The sequence below is a fragment of the Haliaeetus albicilla genome, chromosome 13 (assembly GCF_947461875.1).
Source record: "Haliaeetus albicilla chromosome 13, bHalAlb1.1, whole genome shotgun sequence".
In the NCBI taxonomy this organism is placed as follows: Eukaryota; Metazoa; Chordata; class Aves; order Accipitriformes; family Accipitridae; genus Haliaeetus; species Haliaeetus albicilla.
In genome coordinates, this window is record NC_091495.1 from 34,212,713 (window position 1) to 34,235,799 (window position 23,087).

Consider the following 23,087-nt stretch of genomic DNA (forward strand, 5'->3'; position numbering starts at 1 on the left):
AACTGGGACTCATGTGGTACTTGTTTTTCACATGAAAAGGTGACTGTCCAGCAAGCAATTTCGACAATACTGACCTAGTGGCAACTTGAACTAAGAGAATGGAAATAGTGGACTGACTTACATTAAAGCCACAACTTCAAAATATATGGGATTGATAATCTTTTTATACTTCTGGTTTTGATTTATTGATTGATGGATTGAAAAACAGTGTAGAATATCTTGCTTGGGTAGACTAGCCACAGATAACTGCCTACTTATTTAGAAAGAAAATTAGTTTGAAAGGATAGCAGCGATCAAACCCCATCATCTACAGAGCAAAACAAAATTGCCATGTATTGGTTAACTGATTGTGCCTTATTGGGACTATGCAGATGTTTAAACAAAGATGTGTATAAAAGATATCATACCATATGTAATGTCTTGCTCATCAGAATACAGAATTCCCTAAGAGGTCAGAGTATTAATCCACTGGATCACTGCATCATGAATTTAAGACCTCTTACACAACTGGAAATACTTGTCCCCATTCAAGACAGCTGAAAATGTTGAGCTGTGGAAATGTGAAGACAATTAATTGGAGAGACCACAAAGGCAGGATGTTGTCTTCTATTACTCCCCTAACTGGAGTCCACTCCCTTTTCAAAGATTAAAGTATTGACAGAGAAGAGGCTCTCTGTATCGGAAGATCAAAGCAAAAAGTTGCATTAACTACTTGAAAGCTGAGCTGAAAGAACTTTAGCTCTTTCAGAGATGCCGACCATTCACTGCATTGATGATGCTGTGACCGATACTTTATTTAAGCATTAAAATAAATAGTTTAATAAGTAGTTTAAGTAATAAAGTTATTCAAGACACTTTATTTTCAGTATGTTATTTCTCTCAGGAAAACATTCATGCTGTCAAGAATCAGAAAACTAATTAGGAACACAGTAAAGGGATTAAGCATACATTGAGAACTGACCTGTCATTTGGTCTCCAAATACTCAACCCTAACTAATACATTCAATTTAGCAAGGTAGTTTTGAAAGCCATTTGATACAGTATTTAAACCCCAGAAGTCATGACTGAGTAGCAGAAGTTAAGGAAGGAAATAGTTCTGGCCTCCAAGGCAAGAGAGGCAGTATTACTAAAAGACTTCAAAATGATGCCCATAGGTATCAAATAAAATATGGCAACTAGTGATAGAAACTGAAAAATGTTTATATTACATATTTGATATACATGTGTGCACGTAAAGTTAATTACATTTATTTTTGAATGTCTGGGAAATCATCTTTACTACTTTTCTACACAGAGAAGATATGTTTAGGCCAAAGTTGAACACTAGTGTGTGTGGCATAAAAGAGACATGGTGTTATATAAATGTGCTGCACCAGGGCTACGTGGACACTTTGAAACCTCTAACAATTCTGAATAAGGTCTGGCCTTTCCTTCAGGAAATGTTGGATAAGTTTAATTTGATTTAAATTGTATTTACCTGCAATCAAAAGAATTTCCGAGTACCTTTTGGCCTCTGGAATACACTAGGAGTAGCACAGCTGTGTTTTGAGCTGTTAATACCATCCCTCATGGAACTGAACCTCTTTGTACTGACAGTAGCTTAAACAAAACAAATAGCAGATATGCAGTATTACTAAAAACTGAAGAGGGCAATGATGGAAAATAAGAGTCAGTGACTCTGAGAAAGTTTGGCTTATACTTCTTTCTGATGCACAGTCAGATATTCTCACATTAAGTCTTTTCTACGTTGCATAGCCCATTTTTGTCCTATGGACCATGGTACACGAGGCTGCAGCATGAAATAGTGGTCCTTAGCAAAAGATGCCTATCAGGATTGTTAATGATATACCAACAGTTTCCACCTCAGACAGGAAGGTCTTCAACTCTTGTAACAAAAAGAATGCAGTAGTTTAATTTTACTTTCTCACACCTTTTTCCTCATTAATCTACTAGGGCACCTACAGTTAAAAAATGCAACCATACCCAGTGTTGACTAGCACTGCTGTGGAAGTATACAGCATGCCACATGCACACATCATATACATCACAAGTGCGTAAACCACAAATCTGTAGTTGTCCAGCAAAGCTTTCTACTTGCAGATTACTAAGAAACTCTGTTTTCTCACCTCGTTAAGGTCTGTGGTTTGTTCTAAGGAGTATTTGGAGTAGTTCTAACCTGAATAAAGTCTGTTATCCAAAGTACCTGTTATGACAGACATTCACCTTTCAGAGGACTAGAGATTTTCTGTAGCTTTTCACACTTTTCTGTAGACTGCAACCCTGCCAGAACAACTAATGAACAGAAGACATAAAACATTAATTCAGTTTGGCTGCAAGTAATTCCTGCAACCTGTGTAAACGCATGAATAAAGGGGCTCATTGCATCTCACATAAGGAGCAATTACATGAGTAAAGATTAAAGTTCAAGCCCCTCTAAATACATTGTAAAGAGAATAATTGGTAGTCAACACTGAAATTAAACACTGGGTCAGTGGTATTTTTGGCATATCTTTAGTACAATATCTGCTTCTAGTAAAACTATATCAGAAGATAAAATTACATCTGGATGTAATTTTCTTTTCATTCCCTAGCACAGGCATCTCTTTAGCATTTTCACTATGTTCCACAAAACGCCATTATTGGCACATTAAATAAACATTTTAAGCTTGCCCAGCACTAGGTATCTCACCTATTGCCAATAAAGTTTTCCAGCAACAAGTTTTCCTAGCATAGATGATTTTTAATGTGACCTGGAAAGTTTCTAGCTTTTTTAAATTACCTTGTGGGTTTTTGCATCTTCAGAAGTTTAGAGAGATTCTGTTGGAAAAGATTCTTTAATTAGAAACGTGAAGCCTACTCTTTACTGCCAAATGTACCCTCCTGCAGTTAATCAAATTAATGTAAAGCTCTTATTTTACTAGTTGTCCTTGAGAAGGTAGTTTCCTGGTTGTCCCTAACAAGGCAGTTAGGCCAAACTTGGGATTTCTGTGAATGAAATTTTAAGCAACAATAAAAAACTTACATAGGCCTTAAAAAAGGATAAAAACTTACATATGTAAGAGCGCATTCTTTTGAATGTCATCTTAGAAAGGAAGTGAACCTAAAGGACTGGGAAAATAGGGAAGGGAAGAAAATGCATGCAAATTTTAGATTTTCCTATGCTGACTTAGTGTACTAATACACTTCCTTTGTCCTTATGTAAAGTCAGTTAGGTTTTTTGTTTGGTTGGGTTTTTTTTGCTGTTTGTTTGTTTAAAGAACTTTCCTCCAGCTCATGCTTCCATACTTGCTAAAATGTGTTCTCATATGTAATTCTCTACACTAACTGTAGATGGTGATCATAATCAGCTTTCACATTTCAGAACAAATGGTAACTGAAAGGACAGTGCAGTGGAAGTCAGAACTTTCAGAGTATGTTAGTGTCACGCATTTTTGAATTCCAGCATTTTAAGACTACTGACAAGCACAGAAAGCAAAAGTTCCTTGAAAAGGGAAGAGACAATGATATGAAAATGATAAGATTGTCATTTAATTACCCTTAAAATACTGAACTTACTTGAGAATGCAGCACACCATCGTACAGTGCATTTCAGCAAACCAGATTCTAAATGGTCTCAATTAACATAACACAAAGGAGAAAAATCTATACACTGAAATTATCTCAATGTGATAGACATTTTAAAAAGTTGCAATAATTATTAAAAAGCTTTCAATAAAAAGTTTAAACACATTTAAGTTTCAAAAGAATATTTTGTACATTTTGGAAAAATATAACATTTACTTTACATAACTGAAACATAAGTTATATTCTTTGTAGTTTGTAAGCTTCTGTTATTCATACATTCTCATACATTTTCTTTTAATACATGCTTTTCTCTGGATTGTAAATCTAATGCAAAAGTATCATTATTCTGAAGAAAAGCTTGTTTCTGCATTAGTTTCCTGAAAAGTCCATTTGGATTTGCAAGTAGTTCCTCATGTTTTCCACATTCAAGAATTTTACCCTGGCCAAGGACTGCAACAAAATCAGCATTCTGAATAGTAGACAGACGATGAGCAATAATTAGGACTGTCCTCCCTTCCATCAGCCGGTCCAGAGCTTCTTGCACTAGATATTCATTTTCAGCATCCAAAGCACTAGTAAGAAATTGGAAGCAGGGAGGGGAGAGAGGGGATATTTGTTATTTTAAGACAGGTTAGTTTTGTATGCATTAGGCTTATTTTGCTAAAACTGCAAACCCTTGCTATCGTTGGTGAATATGAACCAATGGAACTGCAGGAAACTTTCAAGAATATGCTTAGTGCACACATCCAAGTTATAGGCATTGCATATTCTCATATGCAAAAACATGCATGGAGAAATAACACAAAATTAATTCTGTGAAAAAAATTAAGTTATACTGCAGTATAATCATCTCTTTTACACTAAGATCTTCATTTAACTAAAGATAGAAAAAAGCTTTAAGTAGCTGTTTCAAAATCAATTTACATATAACAAATTTAACTCCATGAAAAATTACAACACAGTGTACCAGCTATCCTTTCCACTTTGCATAAACAGCTTTTATCACAGGTGTCCTAACCAATTCACGCTTTCTAGAAAGCACATTCTTTTTGTGGGTAGAGAAGAATAAGGGGCTAGATAATTTTTGCAAGGGCATGCAGAGAAAGAAAGAAGAGAGAACACCTCCCAAATCTGCGTTTTACAAATACATGATTTCTAAGTTTCTACTTCTTTTCTTTCTTACCTCGTTGCTTCATCTAACAGAAGAATTTTAGGATTCTGAAAAAGAAAGTAAAATTGGTTATAATAAAAATTAAACAAGATCTGAATATTTATATCAATAGAGAACTGGATTCATACAGCTTAAAATCCCAAGTAAGTGTACTTACTTCATCAAAAGAACTGAGTGTCGTTCAAAGCATTACTTTTAAGAAGTCTAAATGCTAAGAGGACAAAACAGAAACAACACTCTTCCACCTTCAAATTTTCCAAACTAAAGTAACAGAACACTATTACCTGATAACTATTTGAAAGATACAAACTAAAGGTGGGAGATGGTTTTTAATGCATACTTGGCAGCACTGTGGTCAAAAGTTCAATTTCCTATTTACTGCTCTTATGTGGATCTTTCACAGAGGCTCAGCTACCTTCCACTTGCAGTCTGCTATATATAACTGTCTAGTAACAAAAAATAACAAAAACCTACCAACAAACAGTATTTCACTGACAGATGAAATACGTAGTACTTAAGAACTAGCATTTAAGAAGTCTTCCCAATTAAATAAAAAAAAAAAGAAATAGCTAGTGCTCAAATCCCTAACATGCTGCTTCTGAATGAGAAGGGATGCCATTGAACCCCAATCACATATATATCAACTACTCGCTTATTTTTTAAAACTTTTTTTTTCCCCCCAAATAAAGTCTCTACTCCCATGAACTGTACTTGACATGAAATGCAATCAGCTTTTCAGCATTTGTGGGAAAAGAGAACTGGTATAATGAAAAATTCCCAGGAATCTAGGAGAACTGGGCATGCTAGGATGCTATAGAGACCCGTGTGGCTTAAGGTGAATGTAAGCTGGGTTCAGCTAGGGTCAAAACTTCCAGCTGAGCATCAGCACCAAACCTCCTCCCTGTGAGGCCCTGTGGCTGTCCCTGAACTAAATTCCCTGTCCTTCTGATCCTCAGAAGCCTCCTCAAATTTGTGCAGCACAGAGCCCACCCTAAAGCTACCCACACCAACCCTTGAAGAAAAAAATGACACAACATTGTGCCTGAAATAGTATCTTGTCCCAAATCCAGAGCAGCTCCCCGCAAAGCCAAGACAGGGCATCTATAGCGCTAGTAAGCTGCAACCCAGAAAAATCAACCCATGAATGATAAAGATCTGAACACAGAGACAGAGCTATCATATATGAGTTTACTAGCACCATATTCTTAAAGTCTTCCTTCATCCTAGACCTGATCTTATGAAAGTGAGCCATTATACAATGATTTACCATCTGTCTTGGCAACAACTATGAAAAAACATGACTGAAAGATAGGAAGAAGTACTTACATAAGTAAATTCTTTAGTTAAACCACTCAGCCCTTTCAAACTTCCTCATTAACATAAAAGATATCATTTTCTTTTTAAAAATCTTTTTCTACATCTCCCATTGAAAGACCTCCTCCTTTTTAACCCTTCCCACCTCCCCACAAAGTAGTTATATAGCTATTTGGGTACTGGCTTACCTTGAGCAGAGCTCGAGCAATTGCAATTCGTTGCTTCTGTCCACCTGGGGGAAAAAGCTCAGTAAATTGAAGTAGGAAAACATATGTAAAGTAATTTTAACTGAATGCCTGAGCTGAACAGAATTACGCACATGTACTTTAGGGGGTGGGATGGAGATGAAGGAGGGATTTTTTAAATACTTATGGCAGACTATGACTTGGAGAAAAAACTAGTAACAAAAAATAATAGAATTTTTACTTCACTCTATAGCATCCAGATTTTTAAAATAAGCAATATAAAGATGTACCTGAAAGCAAAATGCCTTTTTCTCCAACTAGAGTGTCAAACCCTTTTGGAAAATCTCTGATAAAACTAGCAGCATTAGCTATTTCAGCAACTTTCTGAATCTCCTCTGCAGTCACAGTAGAAGGATCCTCTGCACCATAGGCAATATTTTCAGCAATAGAACAGGAGAACAGAATTGGTTCCTAATAAATTCAAAAACATAACTAATATGGTAGAGATCTGTAATCACATGCATGTATTGTCTATATCTCAAATAACATAAATCCCACTTACAAGACCCAGCATTAATTTCTTTTATATCCATACAAAGGAATATGTAAGCTAGAGTTAATTGAATTAGACACAAAAAACAGAGAAGAGGACTGGCAGATAGGCCAAGTGATGTACAATGGGAGAATGTCTGAAACAAGGTAAGTCTGCTCTGTTTATAAAATAGAGACATGCTGTAGTATGAATACCAGCATGAATCTCCTACTGGTAACTCAAGGGGAATACATACATTCAAAAAGAAAAACGCTAATGTGTCCACAGGAAAATAATTTTTGCACAAAAGCTTTTGGTGGCATTATTACATAAAGTAGATGTTTTGAAATGCAACATGTGCTCAGTTATCCTCATGCTTTTAACCAGAACATCAACCTAACAGTTAATTGCATTGTGAAGCACCTGGGGAGAAGAGGGAAGGAACATACATATTCTAATTGTCAAATAGTTTATTTTTAAGAGACCATTGAACATCTCTCTGTATTTGCAGAGTTTGGGGGTTGCTAGGGAGGGGGCACTACAAGATTAAGTGCCAACAGTGCTGTATTTTCATGCTTTCCTAATGGAATTGTGTTTGCCTGGAAACAACACAGAGCACAGGTGGTCAGTTTTCAAATGGTTGTGTAAAATATGATTGTGTAACTGCCATTAACATAAAACGTGATTAAATGTTAAGCCTTGTGTTACTTTCTTCAAAAAATCATAGCAAACATCAAGATGGTCATACCTATACAATTTGCAACAATGTACTTTCCAGTCTCCACATGCACACTTTTCTTCTAAGCTAACACTTTGAATCTCTATAATTATGTAAAAATAGACTACAGAATAATGGGGCTAGTTCTGAATACTTATTTTTAGAACAAAGCATGCACAACAGCAGTTATGGTGACATGGAGGGATTTCACTGAGAAGCAAGATTATATAGTTTTAAAAAGAAGAGAAGTGAGGCACAGCTAGTTGATCACACAAGATTATTTCATTCACTTAGAACTTTTTTTTCTTCCTCACCTGACTCACTGTTCCAATCTTTGTCCTGAACCACAGTGGATTTAACTGACGGATATCAAAGCCATCAACGGTGATAGTACCTTAAATTAAGAAACAGTAAAGTCAAATGTGTTTGACAAGTACTGAAAAGAGGCAGAAAGAACAGTTGAGAATAACGACCCCGGAGGAATCGCATACTGGTGGATCAGAAATGCAAAGCTATACAGGCACCACCACAAGGTAATGAACCATACACCCCAGCAGGAAGCACAGTTCATCAGTGGAACAGTCACGTCAAGACGTCAAGCACAGGAAGCCCGACTGTTTGTAAAGTGTATCAGAGATGCAAAGCACCAATTGTCACGAATGAGAGCAACACACAAAACATACCTGAGATAGGATCATACAGCCTCAGCAGAAGGGATACGATAGTTGATTTCCCTGTACCACTTGGGCCAACCAGAGCCATAACAGAGCCAGCTGGAATGGAAAGGCTAAAATCTTTGAAAATAGATGTTTCTGGGCGTGTTGGATATGCAAACTCGACGTCCTTGAATTCCAAAGCACCTCTGAACGTGTCTTTGCCTAGTGTGATTCCCTCTATATGAGAAAGAATAAAATACAGAAATGTGAACAGAAACAAAGATCAGCTCAGCCCTCCTAGAACTTGCTTTACAGAAACCCAATAGAAATATCTATCTCCATGTTAAATCCAGGGATAGCTGCAGGCCACAATTCAGGACCGCAGGGGTTATATTTCAGCCATGACTGAATCACTGTGGTACACCACTGGTTCCTGAATGTAATTTCAGGTTGCTCACCAGCAGTGAAGCTGTAGGCTACCTACAGCAAGAGGGATAATCTGCATCTTGCTAATACCTAACAACGAACAATGTTCACTTCTAGTAGAATTATCTGAATTTTTAAACATATTATGAACAATTTAAGTTTTGTCAATTAGGAGCAATGAAATGAAATGGCATTGTTGAAGGCCAAAGTCCCGTTGCCATAGAACACATGCAAAAAGATAAACATTGCAAATCATTTACTGTCCTTTCATCAAGCCACAAAAGTCACCTGAAACACCCTCCTCTTTGGATAAGAGTAGTTCCCTCTCCACCACCTGTTAACTGGGTAGCTTTTAAGCTGTCACTGGAATAAAGCTGCTGCTAGCTTTGTTGCATTAATGGCCATTTTTTAGGGTGTTTTTTTTTAAGTGGAAAGTAAATTTAATAAATTCAGGACAACGTTATATTCAAAGACCAATCAGAGGCATAACTCTTAGGCAACAGTTCACTGAAACTAAAATTTCAGTTTGTGAAATACCATAACAAACCATCATGAATGAACAACTGCCCAAGTTAAATAAAACCAGCTTCTTTCTGGAGCACAGCACTGGATTTAAACAATTATCTTAAAAGAATACCAGTACTAGAAAAAGCTTACAAATAGGTAAGACAAAGAAACACAATTTCTTCAAGCCTTGTTAAATCCCAGCAACACATATCCATACAAAGCAAACTACGTGGACAGTGGTGCTGCATTCCCAAAGGATAGAGTCTCACTGACAAAGTTCCTACCAGTTTTGTGAAAACTGGCAGCACCAGAGCAATAACCGAGCAGTGTTTGTTCATGCTGAAGACATGCAACTCAAACCCCTTAATTCTGTTCAGATGCAGCACATAGGTGACCCCCAACTAGCCACAGCATATGGTAGCACATGCCCGTGTTTGGTTCAACAGTAACTGGATAGGAAACACAGACACCCATCAGTTGCAATCAAGATTTCACTACCCCTGCAGTTCCTAGACCAAATAATTTATTTTGCTTTTCTTTTTCCCGGATTCCCTCCTCTTCTCCAGCCTTTCAGTTTAATGGTAGTAGTGTAGAAATGGCAAAGGCAAGAGCATACAATTTCAGACTCCTTCCTTGACTTTAGTCCATGGACATACACATTGTAACTTCTTTGTTAGGTAAAAGCACAATGGCCTGTAAACCTCCCTTTGGGAAAAGAAATGTTTTTGCTAAATTCTGTGCTAGCAGCATAATCTTTACTATTACCAAAGTAACAAGTAATTGCTTATCTTTATTCTCAGTTCCAGTTATTGCACAGTCTATTCTGTGCCCTGAAACACTGAAATCTACTGCAATACAGGAAGTCTGGTACCACAAGTCCTTCCTCTATATATTACTGTAAAAATATCCAAAAGCTATATACAGGATTGTGCTTGTTTCTTGTTTGGATTCTAGATACAGGAAAAAAATACATTATAATTTGTTCCTGAGATATCTGTTGTCACCAGCAACAGCTGGAGTTCCATGAAAATAAAACCTAAGTAGCCAAGAGAGTAGATGTTTCAGGTGGGTTTGGACAGTAGAGAAATAGTCTCTTGGCTTTATTGTCTGATGTGCCAGAAATCAACTATAATTGGGTTCTGAGACTAAGGTTTATATCCTTTCCTATTTATTTAGTTTATACTGAAAGGAAACTTAAAAGAAGCTTTCTGTAAGCCTATGCTACGTGGACATCTGAAACTCTGTCTGACTTATGTTCTGTCTATAAAATAAAGATTGTTTTCTGGATGTCACTATTGGTGTGATTAAACAATTCAATACCTGCAGTGGGAAAGACAACTTCTGCCCCAATACTGCTGCTTACTTTGCACTGGTATCACTGTAAAGGTGAAGACCACTGAAATAATCCAGATTAAAAATAAAAAAAAATCCCACTCTGCAGTGTGGCACTGGATGTCATGGCAGGAAGTTTAAGCCAGCTTCATTGGTAAAGACAAGAGTGTGTAACTATCCCTTCATCAGTCAGCTGGCGGTTACCTTTTGGACAAAGGACCTTTGGACCTTTTGCTATTCTAAGTCTGCCTCCATCCACTGGAGACAATATTACTTTTCAGTGCCTAAGTCAAGTCTATGCACATTGAAAAGCATCCTACAGACAGGCTTGCAGCTGTGAAGAGAAATGAGACAGAGGCCAACTGTGACTTGGTGTCCATCAGATTAAGAATCTGAGGAATTCCAGTGCAGGGAGACAGAAGCAGAACAGAAATTTGAAGCACAGCATTTCAAAAGAACCCCTCTGTAGTAACCAACTCAAAAGATAAAACTCCATTCTTTCTGTGCTGCTGTGGCAAAGAAAGCCAACAGGATGCTGGGTTGCATCAACAAGGGCATCACCAGCAGAGATAAAGAAGTCATTATCCTACTCTACTCCACGATTGCCAGGCCACACCTGGAATACTGGGTTCAGTTTTGGTCCCTGCTGTACAAAAAAGATGTGGACAGGCTGGAGGGGGTCCAGAGAAGGGCCACAAAGACGATCCAAGGACTGGGAAGCCTGCCATATGAGGAAAGGCTGAGAGAACTGGGTTTGTTCAGCCCTGAGAAAAGCAGGCATAGGGGAGACCTTATCATGATGTTCCAGTATTTAATGGGTGGCTACAAAGTAGATGGAGACTCCCTTTTTACACAGAGTCAACTGGAAAAGACAAAGGGTGGGATGGGGGGGAGGGGGCAGGTAATGGGTACAACAATGCAAACAATCAGCCACTGGAAGAATCTCCCCAAGGAATTGGTGTATTCCTGTATTCCCCAACATTGGACACTTTCAAGATTTGGCTGGACAGGGTGCTGGGCCATCTTGTCTAGACAGATTGCCAAGAAAGATTGGACCCAGTGATCCTTGAGGTTCCTTCCAACATGGTATTCTATTATTCTTTACAGCCAGAGCTCACTCAAAAAACCTATTACGTCTGTTGGGTGTTCTTTTCTGACTCTGACTCTTAGAGCAGCCCTTACAAAGTTTCCAGATCAGAGGACCGTATAAAACTCAGAGAGAAACTAGTGTTGACAGCTCACCTGGACTCTGCTATATTGCATTTCTCAACAACATACAGAGCTGGTGAACAGTGATGTACGATTTTTGCTAAGTGGGATGCAGGCAATTAAATAAAACAGCAACTCACACAGAAAGTATCTTCTACAAGCAGCTTATTGAACTACTTTGATGGATACAGGCAAACGCTGTTTATACAAAATACGCTCAGTACTAGAGGGCATTGTCTAGCTTCCAAACAATAAAACTGTAAATAAGGTGTTGCTGGCAATGTATTTTTATTTACTATATTTAAATATTATTAGATATTAAAAATATTTGTTTGTTCTATTTAAATAATTAAATATTATTAAATATTATTTTAATTATTAGTAGTATTTATTTTTTATATTTGTTTAAATGTTACTATATTTACGTACTTATTTAAAAGGCAGATTTATAGGGAAGTTTGCATATCTTCTTTTGGGGATTTGACTAGTACCTCAGCAAGCTTCCATAAAAGTCTAACACCTCTCAAAGGTGAGCACATTCTTCTATAAACATACTGATAAAACCAGATGTGATTTCAGATTCACAAACCTATCTTTAGGCCTAAAGCAGCCCATGAAAAGAATTCAGATGTGAATGACTGATTTGCCACAAAAATTGGTTGTTTCTCCTCACACAACCAATAATGTCAAACTTGATTAATAAAGGACATTACCTCCTCTTCAAAACTTCCTTGTTCATACCTAAAGAAGGGAGAAATGTGGGTAGTGCTACTGTGAAGAGAGGGGTGCAAATCATTCCAAAAGCAACACCTGCTGTACTTGCACATCCACACTCTCCCAAGAAGCTGGACTCTCCACCTCAGCTCCACCCCTTCCTTCCTTTCATTTCCCAGTCATGCCTCAGTCCTGCTATGGCTGAAGAACTCAAAAATTCAGTTTGGCATGTGCTGCTGAAAGGCCTCAAACTTGTGCTTACAAATTAGGTTTCACATTTACATGTCTCACTAAGGAACTGTTTTCACTGGATCACTATGAACCGTTTAAACTTGAGACACTCTTAATGAAAAACACCTGGTTTTGAAAGCATCTCTTTTCAGACTGCTAATTTCTTAGCCATTAGAGATGAGTGTGGTAAACCTTTTTATTGCAAATATGAGATACAACCATCTCAGAGCTCCTCCCTCCCCTCCTTTTTCTTCCTTCCACTCTTTTCACTCTAAAGCTGATCCAAGAGACAGTGGTGATGACATCAAAGACATATTCCAAGAAGCTAGAAATGAGCATGTCCTCAGTTACACTTTCAAAGTAATATATTTAAAACCATATTCTGAATTAATTAAAGAAAAAAACCACCAAATTTTCAGCTTCTAAAATTTCTGATTAAAGGAAATTTTCATCATCTGTTTCATAGTTAGGAAAATTCACAAGAATTACCACTATATCTAGTTTCTTTCAAAAGAATGTAAGTCAGTACTACCTTTAAGTACAACACACATCCTTCTGAAATACTGGTGACCAATACAAGAAAAATCAACCTATGAACAGTAACAAAGCAGGGACCCACCATTAAACGGAAGTTGGGGCTTCCTTTCAATAAGTTCCCAAAGACGTCCACCAGCACCTAGTCCTTTCATTAGCTCAGAATAAAAGGAACTTAGACCTAAATAAAAAGCAGAACAGTATTATGCATCCATAAGGAGTGGAAGACACAGGAGGCATAAAATTTGCGTTATACTTTTTGTCACTAGCACTGAAGCATCAAATGTGTAGGGGATCTTTTACTCCAACACACTATCAAACATGTTGATTTAAATCCTATCTAGTCTCACTTGAGAGCTACCAATAACTCTTATTCACCATTCTTACTTATATCTGTAAAAGAAATCGTTCTGAAGAAAAAAGAAGAAAATGTTAATACACTTAAGCTTGCATATACTCAAAAGCAAAGCAGCTCTTTTTCATTCATCTGTCAGGAAGAACAGCATCCAACTTTAGAGAAATAGCCTTGCATGCAACCTACTAGGACAATTTTTAAAATCATTCAGCAGAACGGAACACTCTGAATGCCCTTCTTTGTCAGACAGGGTTATACTACTACAGGGGAGCCTGGCTGAGTCAGCCACAGGGGAGGGAGGGCACAAAACCTAAGGCTGAACTGACGCTTGAGAAGCTATGTGGAGAATGAACAATGTAAAGAAATATATCTCCCAAGTCAGCATGCTTCAAACATTACTGGATAAAGCAAAAGCTAAGGACAAGGCCTGCATATAGCACTGGGTCCCAGCTCTTAGCAGCTGTGTGAATCATCTTGGAGCTGGCTTTGCTGAAGGGCTTTCCAGCTGAAATAAACACAGAAACCAACCTAGAACCAAAAATGGAGTAAGACATAAATATAAAATGTCTTATTTCTCCAGTGTTTGTGTGTCTTTCAAAACAGAGTAACCAATTTAAAAAACTCTGAATTCCAACAGAATAAACATACAGAAGAAACCACTTCCATCTTAAAATGCATATAGTGTTAAGAGTGATTTCAGGAGGGAAGAAAACCCAAGGTATATTAAAATAGGTTTACTGGTTTATTCTTTCAGAGCAACAAGCCCAGCACAAGGTCATGAGTCTGTAAGTGTAGACAGGGGATTTCATCATGCTGCTGCTGAGGACTATCTGAAAGCTTGCAACACAAAGCACCAGCCGCAGTGAGAAGCTGTCTGCTTGGAAAAAAGAGCCAAAGCACCTACATCCTAGAGCAGAGCACAGGGGAGAAGGCGTGAGCCTCACAGAGCACCTTGAAACTGAGACACTGAGGTTTGCAAATTCACAACCACTCTTAAAAAGCATTATATAATAAGGACAGCAAATACTACTTAGAAAATGTTTTTTAATTTTCATAACCTGTGTTCACAGTGTTTGGTAGAAAACACAGAAAACTGTTACAACAAAAAGGGGCAAAGTCCCAAATTATGCAGTGAACTTCAAAGTTCATTGCATGAACTTCCATATGTATTGATGATGACATAGCAAGCAGACTTAGCACTTCGACGATTTACATGCCTTGTAGGTGTCAAGGAAGGCAGGCTTCTTGTGGCAAGACACCTTTACTTCAGAGTCCCCATGAGAATAAGGTCTGTACAGAACTATATTCTTCAATAATTTTAAGTAGAATTTAACAAGATGTTTTTATAGCAAATAGAAATTAATTCAATGACATTTTATCAGTGCTTCTAAACTTATTCTTCGTTTATTTTACATTAATTTGCCCCATGTTTTCACAGTGCCAGGTATCTGTCTGTTGACCACACTTGGATGACTTAACCAGAGATGAAAGGGTTTTGGTAGTTGGTATGGGTGCCACTGGAATTTTGATATTCGAGGAAGCAAGTTTTGTGAATTTTGCCTTCAGGCACATCTTTGTGCTTCCCACAATATCAGGCTTAGTCTTAGAAGAGTACAGATGAGCTGCATTGCCCTGCCAGTCTATCAGACGTAGCAGACTCATTTTAAAGAACAACCCTTCCAATCAGTTGTCAAACTTCAAAGTACCTTATCTTCACTTTTGCCTGTATGCAGTAGTAAAGACTGCTCTGTCAAAAAGATGAACAGTTTGTTTCTGGGCCAGTAGATTACAGAGCCTGAGCTTCAAAGGAGGAGCCAGTCAGTAAGGAAAAACAAAAGGTTAGCACCAGAGTGTAGTGTTCTGCTGGCACATTGTTTACTCTTTCAGCTCAAGACACTCTATACTGTGTTACAGCTAAATTCTACATGTCTTTCTAAATAGAATAAGTTTAACACAGACCCACATATTTTGTAAAAATTATAATACCAGTATTACTTCTTTACACAATATACCAAGTATCTTAATTTAGACCCAAAGAAAATTAAAGTAATATGTATCTGTCACATACACACATCGAAAAAAATAACCTCTGTATTCCTTTGGGAAAATGGAAGGCGTATATTAAGATTAAGTTATAAATTATTATTTTCATTAACTCTTCAGAAAAAAAAAATTATGTATAATTTCTTGGGAAGATCATTTGGAAGAAACTTTTTAAGAAAGCCAGATCTTTTAAGAGCTTCTTCCCTCCCGCCCCCATACTGACTGTAACGCTTTGAAGTGAAGAAAATCTAATTTCTCATTCCATACCTCCAATGCTTATTCCAACCCAGAAAGCATACATTAGGAAAGATGAGAGTTCACCAACTGTCATGTAGGCACTGCCCATTAATAATCCTCCTTTGTATAAGACTGAGAGGACAATTAAGTTCCCAGAAAGGCCAGTCTAAGGAAAAAGAGGAAAAGGCAGATTTTGTCACATGTATCTTAAATTTCAACCTCTAAAATGTTGCTTCAGAATTTTCCTTCTAATAAAAGAATTCCCATATTATGGGTATCTAGATTTTTAGAAGACTGATTTAAATTTAAACAAAACCAATTTGAAAGCAAACCAAGCCAACAGCCAGCCAGACATCCACTGGCACTGCACTGTGCTATCCAACAAGTGCTCAAAAAGCAAGCACCTCTTTTCCCCGTGCCCACCCCCCCCAAACGGAAAGGAACACCAAACATTATTCTCAACCATCATTAAAGGAGAAGAGTTGATAGTCTGCAGTTACATTGCAGTTTTAGAATACTGTTAAGCAAACTCACTGCAAACTGTTATGGAAAAATGCAATCCCACCCTCCCTCCCCGACCTGTGCACTCCCCAGCTTCCTTTGCATTGATGCTCATCTCATCAGGAACACAAACCTGTAAAACACTAAGGGTGGGGGGAAAGGTTTCCACTAGTTTAGTTCCCCGAATATGAGGTATGGGCTCAGATAAATACTACCAAGCTAAGGGTGTGGGGCAGAAATAGAGGCTTAAACTGGCTTTATCATACCACTGTATCTTGAAGTGCAGTTTCACAGCAATTTAGACTGATTTAAGTCCAGTCTTCCCACAGTTTTATGTAGGTTCAATTTACACTCAATTCATTTATTTGCGGATTTATAAGTACCTTCATGAATTTTAAAATAATCGACACTTGGCAAAACATGGTTGGTTTACTTTCATCAAAATATACTTACTGCTCCAAAGAAGCCTGCCCGAGCTAGTGCCTCTTTTTTAGCCAGTTGTAGTACATAATCAACTTTATTTGTATACTTTCCCACCTCAGCCACTTCTTGTCCAAAAGCTCGAACTGTTCTTATGTTTCCAATACGCTCTTCAGCTAACTACATTAAAGCAAAGAACAAAACAAATATATGCAGACACACAATTTGGAATGTTCATATTACAGAACATTTAAAAGCTAAACAAGTATCACTACACTAATCTCCAAATACATTCCTTTGGACACCACTGGAAAATTTCTTATGCCCTCCTCTCTCCACCCCTCCCCCTCCTTTTTTTTTTTTTTAATTTATTCTATTAAGTTGAAAGTAAACCGCATGCCCAGACAGTTTAAAAAGAACTTCAAGATTGCCTTAAGTGCTAGCAGAGATAGAAAAATATAAAAGTAGCATTAAAAAAAAACCACCTTAATTTGATGTGAACAACACACATAAGAAAATTACTATTCACAATAACTTGCAATAACAACATGGGGAGGGGAAAAATAAAGAATATTCTATCCTACACTAAATCATGCGAGAAAGCCTGCTGTTATTTCCTGAAACAATTCCACTCATTTGATCAAAGCAACACTGGGAATTAATTTAGCCCAACTACTAATGTCTCATTTCAACTCAGTATTTTATTTTAACTTCTAAACAGCAAAGTATTAATTCTAAAATTACCTCAATTGTAACCAATTAGACTAAGTTGTTAACAGACACTGTGATGGTCTGACAAAAAACAGGGCCCCCTTTTGTGAGTAAAAATATGACATAAAAATTATAATTCTCCTTCTTCCATCCTCCATTCAACCTGAAAATTCAAATGGAACACTAAAATTGCTTGTTCATGTGAAGTCCCACACCTGGTTTGCAAAGGCATGAGCTTCCCTTCAACACAGGATGAGGAAGATCAACAGAAGAGGGATAATCTTCCTTCTGCACAGTCAATTTGCAGAAGTCCTACAAAGGACATGCCAAGTTTAAAACAGCTGACAATTGTGGTTATTTTAACTGGATCTTTCCTAATTATATTTCTATGCTTTTTAATGATGTGAGGAAAAGGTCACTATCACTACTCTTTTCTGATAGTGCTTTGCAATATTTCAGTGCAGTCAGCAAACACAAAGAAAGCCCTTCTACAACAGCCTCTTTAGAAACAACAGCTTCCTCTACTTTCCTCCCAAATATCTGGATATGTGCTGAGATGCCCAGAAAAGCTTAAGAAATGTAAAACCTCATAAACATTAAAGAGCTGACAATAAGGTCAAACGTCAAGGATTCATTTCAGAGAAGGACTTGCTAGCAAAGTTTTCTTAAAAGACAGAACCATCTAGGATGCTTCTGATGGCTTCAAACTCATAACCATAGTCCAAGAAAAGTGTTTTTCAAACCCAGGTACCAAATTACACACGACTTCAAAGGTTGATTTTTTTTATGCTCTCACAAAGCTAAAGCCTAACCTCTTTATCCTTTCCTACATTTCCAAATTCTCAAGGCCTGGTACCTCCACATTATATTGTTATGGACAACCAAAGCACCGTTGCTTTTGACATCTATGAATAAGTGTTACTGGTGTTTACCTTTCATACTATTCAGGTGCAAAACTACAGGCTCAGCATGGCTTAGGGCAATGAACAGTACAATTATCTTCAGAAGTTCTTTAACTTCAGAGATATTAACCTAAATACTCTAGAGCAACTTTGAAGTTAACTAGAAAGCATCTGTTAAAAGATTACCTGTGTTGCTTCTGCGAGAGAATCTTGGGTCATTTTAGTTAGTTTTCGCAAGTATCTTCCATAAATCACAGCCAGGACAGCCAAGGGTGGCACAACGCTCAGAACAAATGCAGCAAGGCTAGGAGACACAAAAAACTAGAAGAAAAAGGTATGTGTCAGGGGTGGTGAGTGTTCAGATTAAAAAAAACCACTAGAGTACTGAAGTGCAACTTGCCTCACTAGAGTTTTCTAAAACTAGTAGGACTGTAATTTAGTGCTGCCATGCTTTCATTTATGATGTTTTATTACTTCCAGACAAAATATCCATTCCTCCACAGCATTTGGGATGTATCCCATGGTTAGAACAAAGGATTATAAGCAAAGCGGTCTGGATTTCATTTCTTGCTTTCTCACTGGTTTGCTGTGTGGTCTTAGCCAAATATCTTAACCTGCCAGTAAACAGGCCTAGTAGGAAATCTCTTGGGGATGCTGAAAGACATAAGCTACTATATAGTTTCTAAAGCACTTACACAACTTTTAAATAGACAGTGTAATGCAGAAAGTTTGAGTAGAGAAATATCGTACACTGCTTCTGGGTAACTGAGGAACAGGTGGAGTCGCCAGTGCTCCCTAGCACCCATGAATGTTCATAACCTGGAATAATGGATTTAATTTACTCTTGCAAAACCTTATCACTTGTAGCAATCATCATCAAAGCTCCTAAATGGGTTCTTTTAATAAGATTTATTGAAATTAGATCTAATGTGCTTTCATTTCATCTTGCTTTCAGTATCGAAAACAAAAAACTCCAGAAAAACTAAAAATCAACTTAACTGACAGGCTTTATAAATATTTCATAATAATCTCTTATTTCTGGGCAAGCTTTTATAGTCCACCTTTTAACACTGTAGCATGGAAGCATTTTGAGCAGAATGCTTTACATAAAGTTATTCTATTTTATCTATGGTAAGATAAAACCTTAGACTCTATTTGCTTAGATAAATACAGAAAGCCATAATTCTTATCAGTGACAAAGTATTAAAGCTTTAAAGCTTCATAGTGGAAACTCTTAACAGTTTCTAATAACATCAATATTGGAAGCTTATTTTTATTTTGCTATCTGTTTTTAACTCCAGGTAGACAGCAGAAATTACCACACCTTCATTTAAGATAATTGCCACCAACGTATCTTTTCTCAGATAAACCTAACAAAATTAATGCCACCAAAAACTTCAAGGGAACTGATGCACTGCACTGAAGCCTTCATTAACATGCTTCCTACCTAAATATATTCTTTACCAATGGACTAAAGCAGAAAGACTAACACTTATAAAAATCCTCGGCAGTAGTTTGATATTCGGTGTTGCCTTTGCTCACCTAGGCCTTAACCAGAATCAACCAACACCAATGACTTTTACATCAGTCCCTTCACACCCTATTTTACCTACAAGCATGGGAACGTTATCACTGATTTTAATATCTTCAGTAAGAAGAGAGTTAAGCTATTTGCCTACTATACTTTGCTTGATAAATTTGGGCAGTAACAGTAGTTCATTTCAAACCTTCGTTCTCCATATTTTGGTCTGTGAGTAAACATCAAGTGGCTACAGGCACATCATCTATTGCAAGGCAGTACTTAAAAGTTATTGTAGATAACCAGTGAAATACACTTGTATCCAAGAACACACATTCAGTTTCTGGACTGAATCACATTCACACATTACCTAACAGAACTGAAACAAACTTGAAACTACAAGAAGTGACAAGCAGGGAAGAGACCACCATACCATCATTCCAACCCCCACAGATGCCTGTGCTCCTGCCCGGAGCCCATCTGAAAGGTTTTCAGTCACTGAACGGCCCAAGAGGGCTGTATCCGAAGATAAGCGGTTTATCAGCTCTCCTGTTCTGGTCTTGTCAAAGAAAGCGGTTTCTTGCTTCAGAATAGAGGAGAACATGGTTGTTCTCAAACGCTTCACAATTCTTTGTCCTGTCAGAAACAGAAGTCAGTGAAGCATGGCACACAAGACTTTACACAGACACCAACAATATAAAAATCACAGGATTACGCAGCACTGAACAAGACACATTACAGAGTTTTAATATACTAGAAGAGAGTGAGCTTTAAGATGTCACGTAACAGTAAATAAAAATGAACAATTATTCCAGCATACTTATCTTTGCACTATTAGTTTACCTTTGATCTGGTTATAAAAGCTACTGATTCCAAGAGGATCTCTCAACCAGTGCCAAGAATTTATTTCAGATCATTAGATATCCTGACTCTGTGAAAAAAGGTGACTCTCAGTACCACTTTTTGCTTCTGTTTTTACCTGCAGTCTGCATGAGGTAGACACGAGTAGCATTAGCAGCAGCACCACATAGAAAGATTCCACTCAGCAAGGCACACAGGCTGGTCAGGCTGTCAGTGAACTCTTCACTGGGATTTGTATAAATAATGTCAATAACTTTCCCCAGAAAGAAAGGGGCTGACATGGTAATGACACTGGAAACTGTCAGAAAGCCAACAGCAGCTGCAAATCAACAAGGAAAAGGATAGGAAAATTATTCTGAATTTGCAGGATCATTAATAGTACATATGAAATAATTTTTCACTTGAAATTTCTATTAAGCTTGTGAGTGCCAATATTAAATAATCAGCGTTCCTTTAGGCCTAGCTCTGAATGGGCTATTTTAAGTCACTGTATAAATTAACTTGGGCAAGGCACATTTTAAGATCCTGAAAGCCTCTGTATACAATCAGTCCTGGAATTGCTTCTCTTGTCTAACCTTACATAGCACCATCCAACAAGGTTAACTTTTCACAGATGTCATCCTTAGAAAGCATTAACAGTTACCAAATTTTCCATATCTCACATATAATCCTTCAACTCCTGTTTGGTTTGGGTTTTATTATTCATGCTTGTTACTGTATTAAAGCTTTCAATGGTCTATTTCTGATTTAGCAATGGACTGAAGTAAAGATCTGATCTGAGAACCATGTAAACCATGCTATTTTATTGGGGGAAAAAACCAACAAAAAAGCATTTGATTTACTCTTGACTGGAAAATTTATATACATTTGTTTTGTTTTACTCCTCACTATTGTTAGTCTAAAAGAAAAATAGCATAAATTTGAATTTGATGATGAGCAGAGCTCTTGAATTCCAGTTGCAAGGTCAGCTGTGGAACAACCTGTGTAACTTGGTTTGACGCTGTATCACAGAGAGTTTGAAAATCGCACTGGACCAAGACTTAGCCTTTTGAACATTAATCTGCAAAGAAATTTCTTGAGCTAAGGACACAGCTTGATTCTGAAAAGGCAATCCAGGCTGAGAGCTAGGAAAAACCCCATCTTAAATGAAAACTGAACAAACTTGATATGAGAACCACCGAACCACAACAAACAATGCCATTTATACAGTATAATCTTCCAACAGCCAACCCCACACTTAAAGCAACCATTCATAGGATTGCTACAAAACTACTAGCAGATAATGTCTTTAAAGGCAAAAAGACACTGTACTGAAAATCCTGAAGTTGTCTGAGTTTTAGTATCACTTCTGTGATGCAGACAGCAGAGAGCCTCCCAGCAGCGCGTGGCTATAAACAATATTTCTAACATCTGTCACAGACGGTTTGATACCTTTTACCACCTCCACACACAAGTGGAAAGCTTTCAGTTTTTACGTGAAGTGTAAATACAGCTGTGCATTTATTCGGGGTACAAAAAAATGCATACCTGCCACCACCTGAAGCAAACACTTCTCTGCACCTTCATTGAAGTGCCCCAGAGCAGTCCTGGGAGAGCTCCACACACTGCCCAAACAAGCTTTATCCTTGCTGTTGCATCCAACCTGCAGCCTGTCAAGATTTCTTCGTGATCTTTCCGTTATGTTACACTCAGGCCAGCAAGCATATGAAAGATAAAGGACTCGCGTCCTTAACTTGAAGCTATAGAAACCATAAGAAGCCAGAACAGAAAGGGAGAGACTTTCTGCTGCCATCCTGCTTTCTGATGCCATCAACACATCTCATAAGCATATTATTTACTAGCTGAAACTTTGTAAGAATGAGTGACCTTATTAACAGGCTGGCTGCACCGATGTATTCAAGCTGTGAAGCAGCAGGGAAAAAATCCAACAAAAGCCAGGTCATCTCCTTTCAGGAAAAGCTGGTCTGTGAGGCAGCTGGAGATGATCAAAACATTGCTTATAAGCACAGTGCTGCACAGCAGCTCACCCTCCACTAATCCAGACAATTTCTCAGTTATGGATGGAACTGGACATATGAACTGCATATATAAATGTTCACTGAAGGAAGAGGACTGTATGGCTAAAAATCCCTTACGTCTCTGTTTAGTGGTACAGCCTTCCTGGTGTGGATTTACCTTCAGCTCTTCTTCATGGGTTTCACTGTAATTACTTCCAACAGCCTTAACTGAACTAAAAGCAAATACTAGTACATAAACCAAACTGAAGACTACTAAACTACTTAAACATTTGACAAAGTGTCAATAATATATTGGAACAATGCAGTCCTGAAGATGAAAGCTTATATCATCCAGATGTCACTTAATTTTCCCCTTAAGCAATATACCTGTCTTTATTAATTTAATCACAAATCACATGCAAAACAAGGTTCCCTAATTGAAACTCTC

At 37.6% G+C, this 23,087-nt stretch overlaps 1 protein-coding gene across 2 annotated transcripts in view; it reads right to left on the bottom strand.

The window, feature by feature from the left end:
* Positions 1–837: 837 nt before the first annotated feature.
* ABCB10 (ATP binding cassette subfamily B member 10) overlaps positions 838–23,087 on the bottom strand; it is a 31,914-nt gene continuing 9,664 nt past the window's right edge. For both annotated transcript variants that reach the window (XM_069800763.1, XM_069800764.1), the window contains exons 2-13: positions 20,761–20,961; positions 20,215–20,417; positions 18,449–18,583; positions 16,683–16,829; positions 15,759–15,894; positions 13,179–13,274; positions 8,168–8,377; positions 7,799–7,878; positions 6,525–6,705; positions 6,238–6,281; positions 4,748–4,782; positions 838–4,136 (exon numbers count right to left, since the gene is read on the bottom strand). In XM_069800763.1, coding sequence (XP_069656864.1) covers positions 3,845–4,136; positions 4,748–4,782; positions 6,238–6,281; positions 6,525–6,705; positions 7,799–7,878; positions 8,168–8,377; positions 13,179–13,274; positions 15,759–15,894; positions 16,683–16,829; positions 18,449–18,583; positions 20,215–20,417; positions 20,761–20,961 — 1,760 coding nt within the window. In that variant the 3' untranslated portion in view covers positions 838–3,844. The remainder of the gene's footprint in view (positions 4,137–4,747; positions 4,783–6,237; positions 6,282–6,524; positions 6,706–7,798; positions 7,879–8,167; positions 8,378–13,178; positions 13,275–15,758; positions 15,895–16,682; positions 16,830–18,448; positions 18,584–20,214; positions 20,418–20,760; positions 20,962–23,087) is intronic.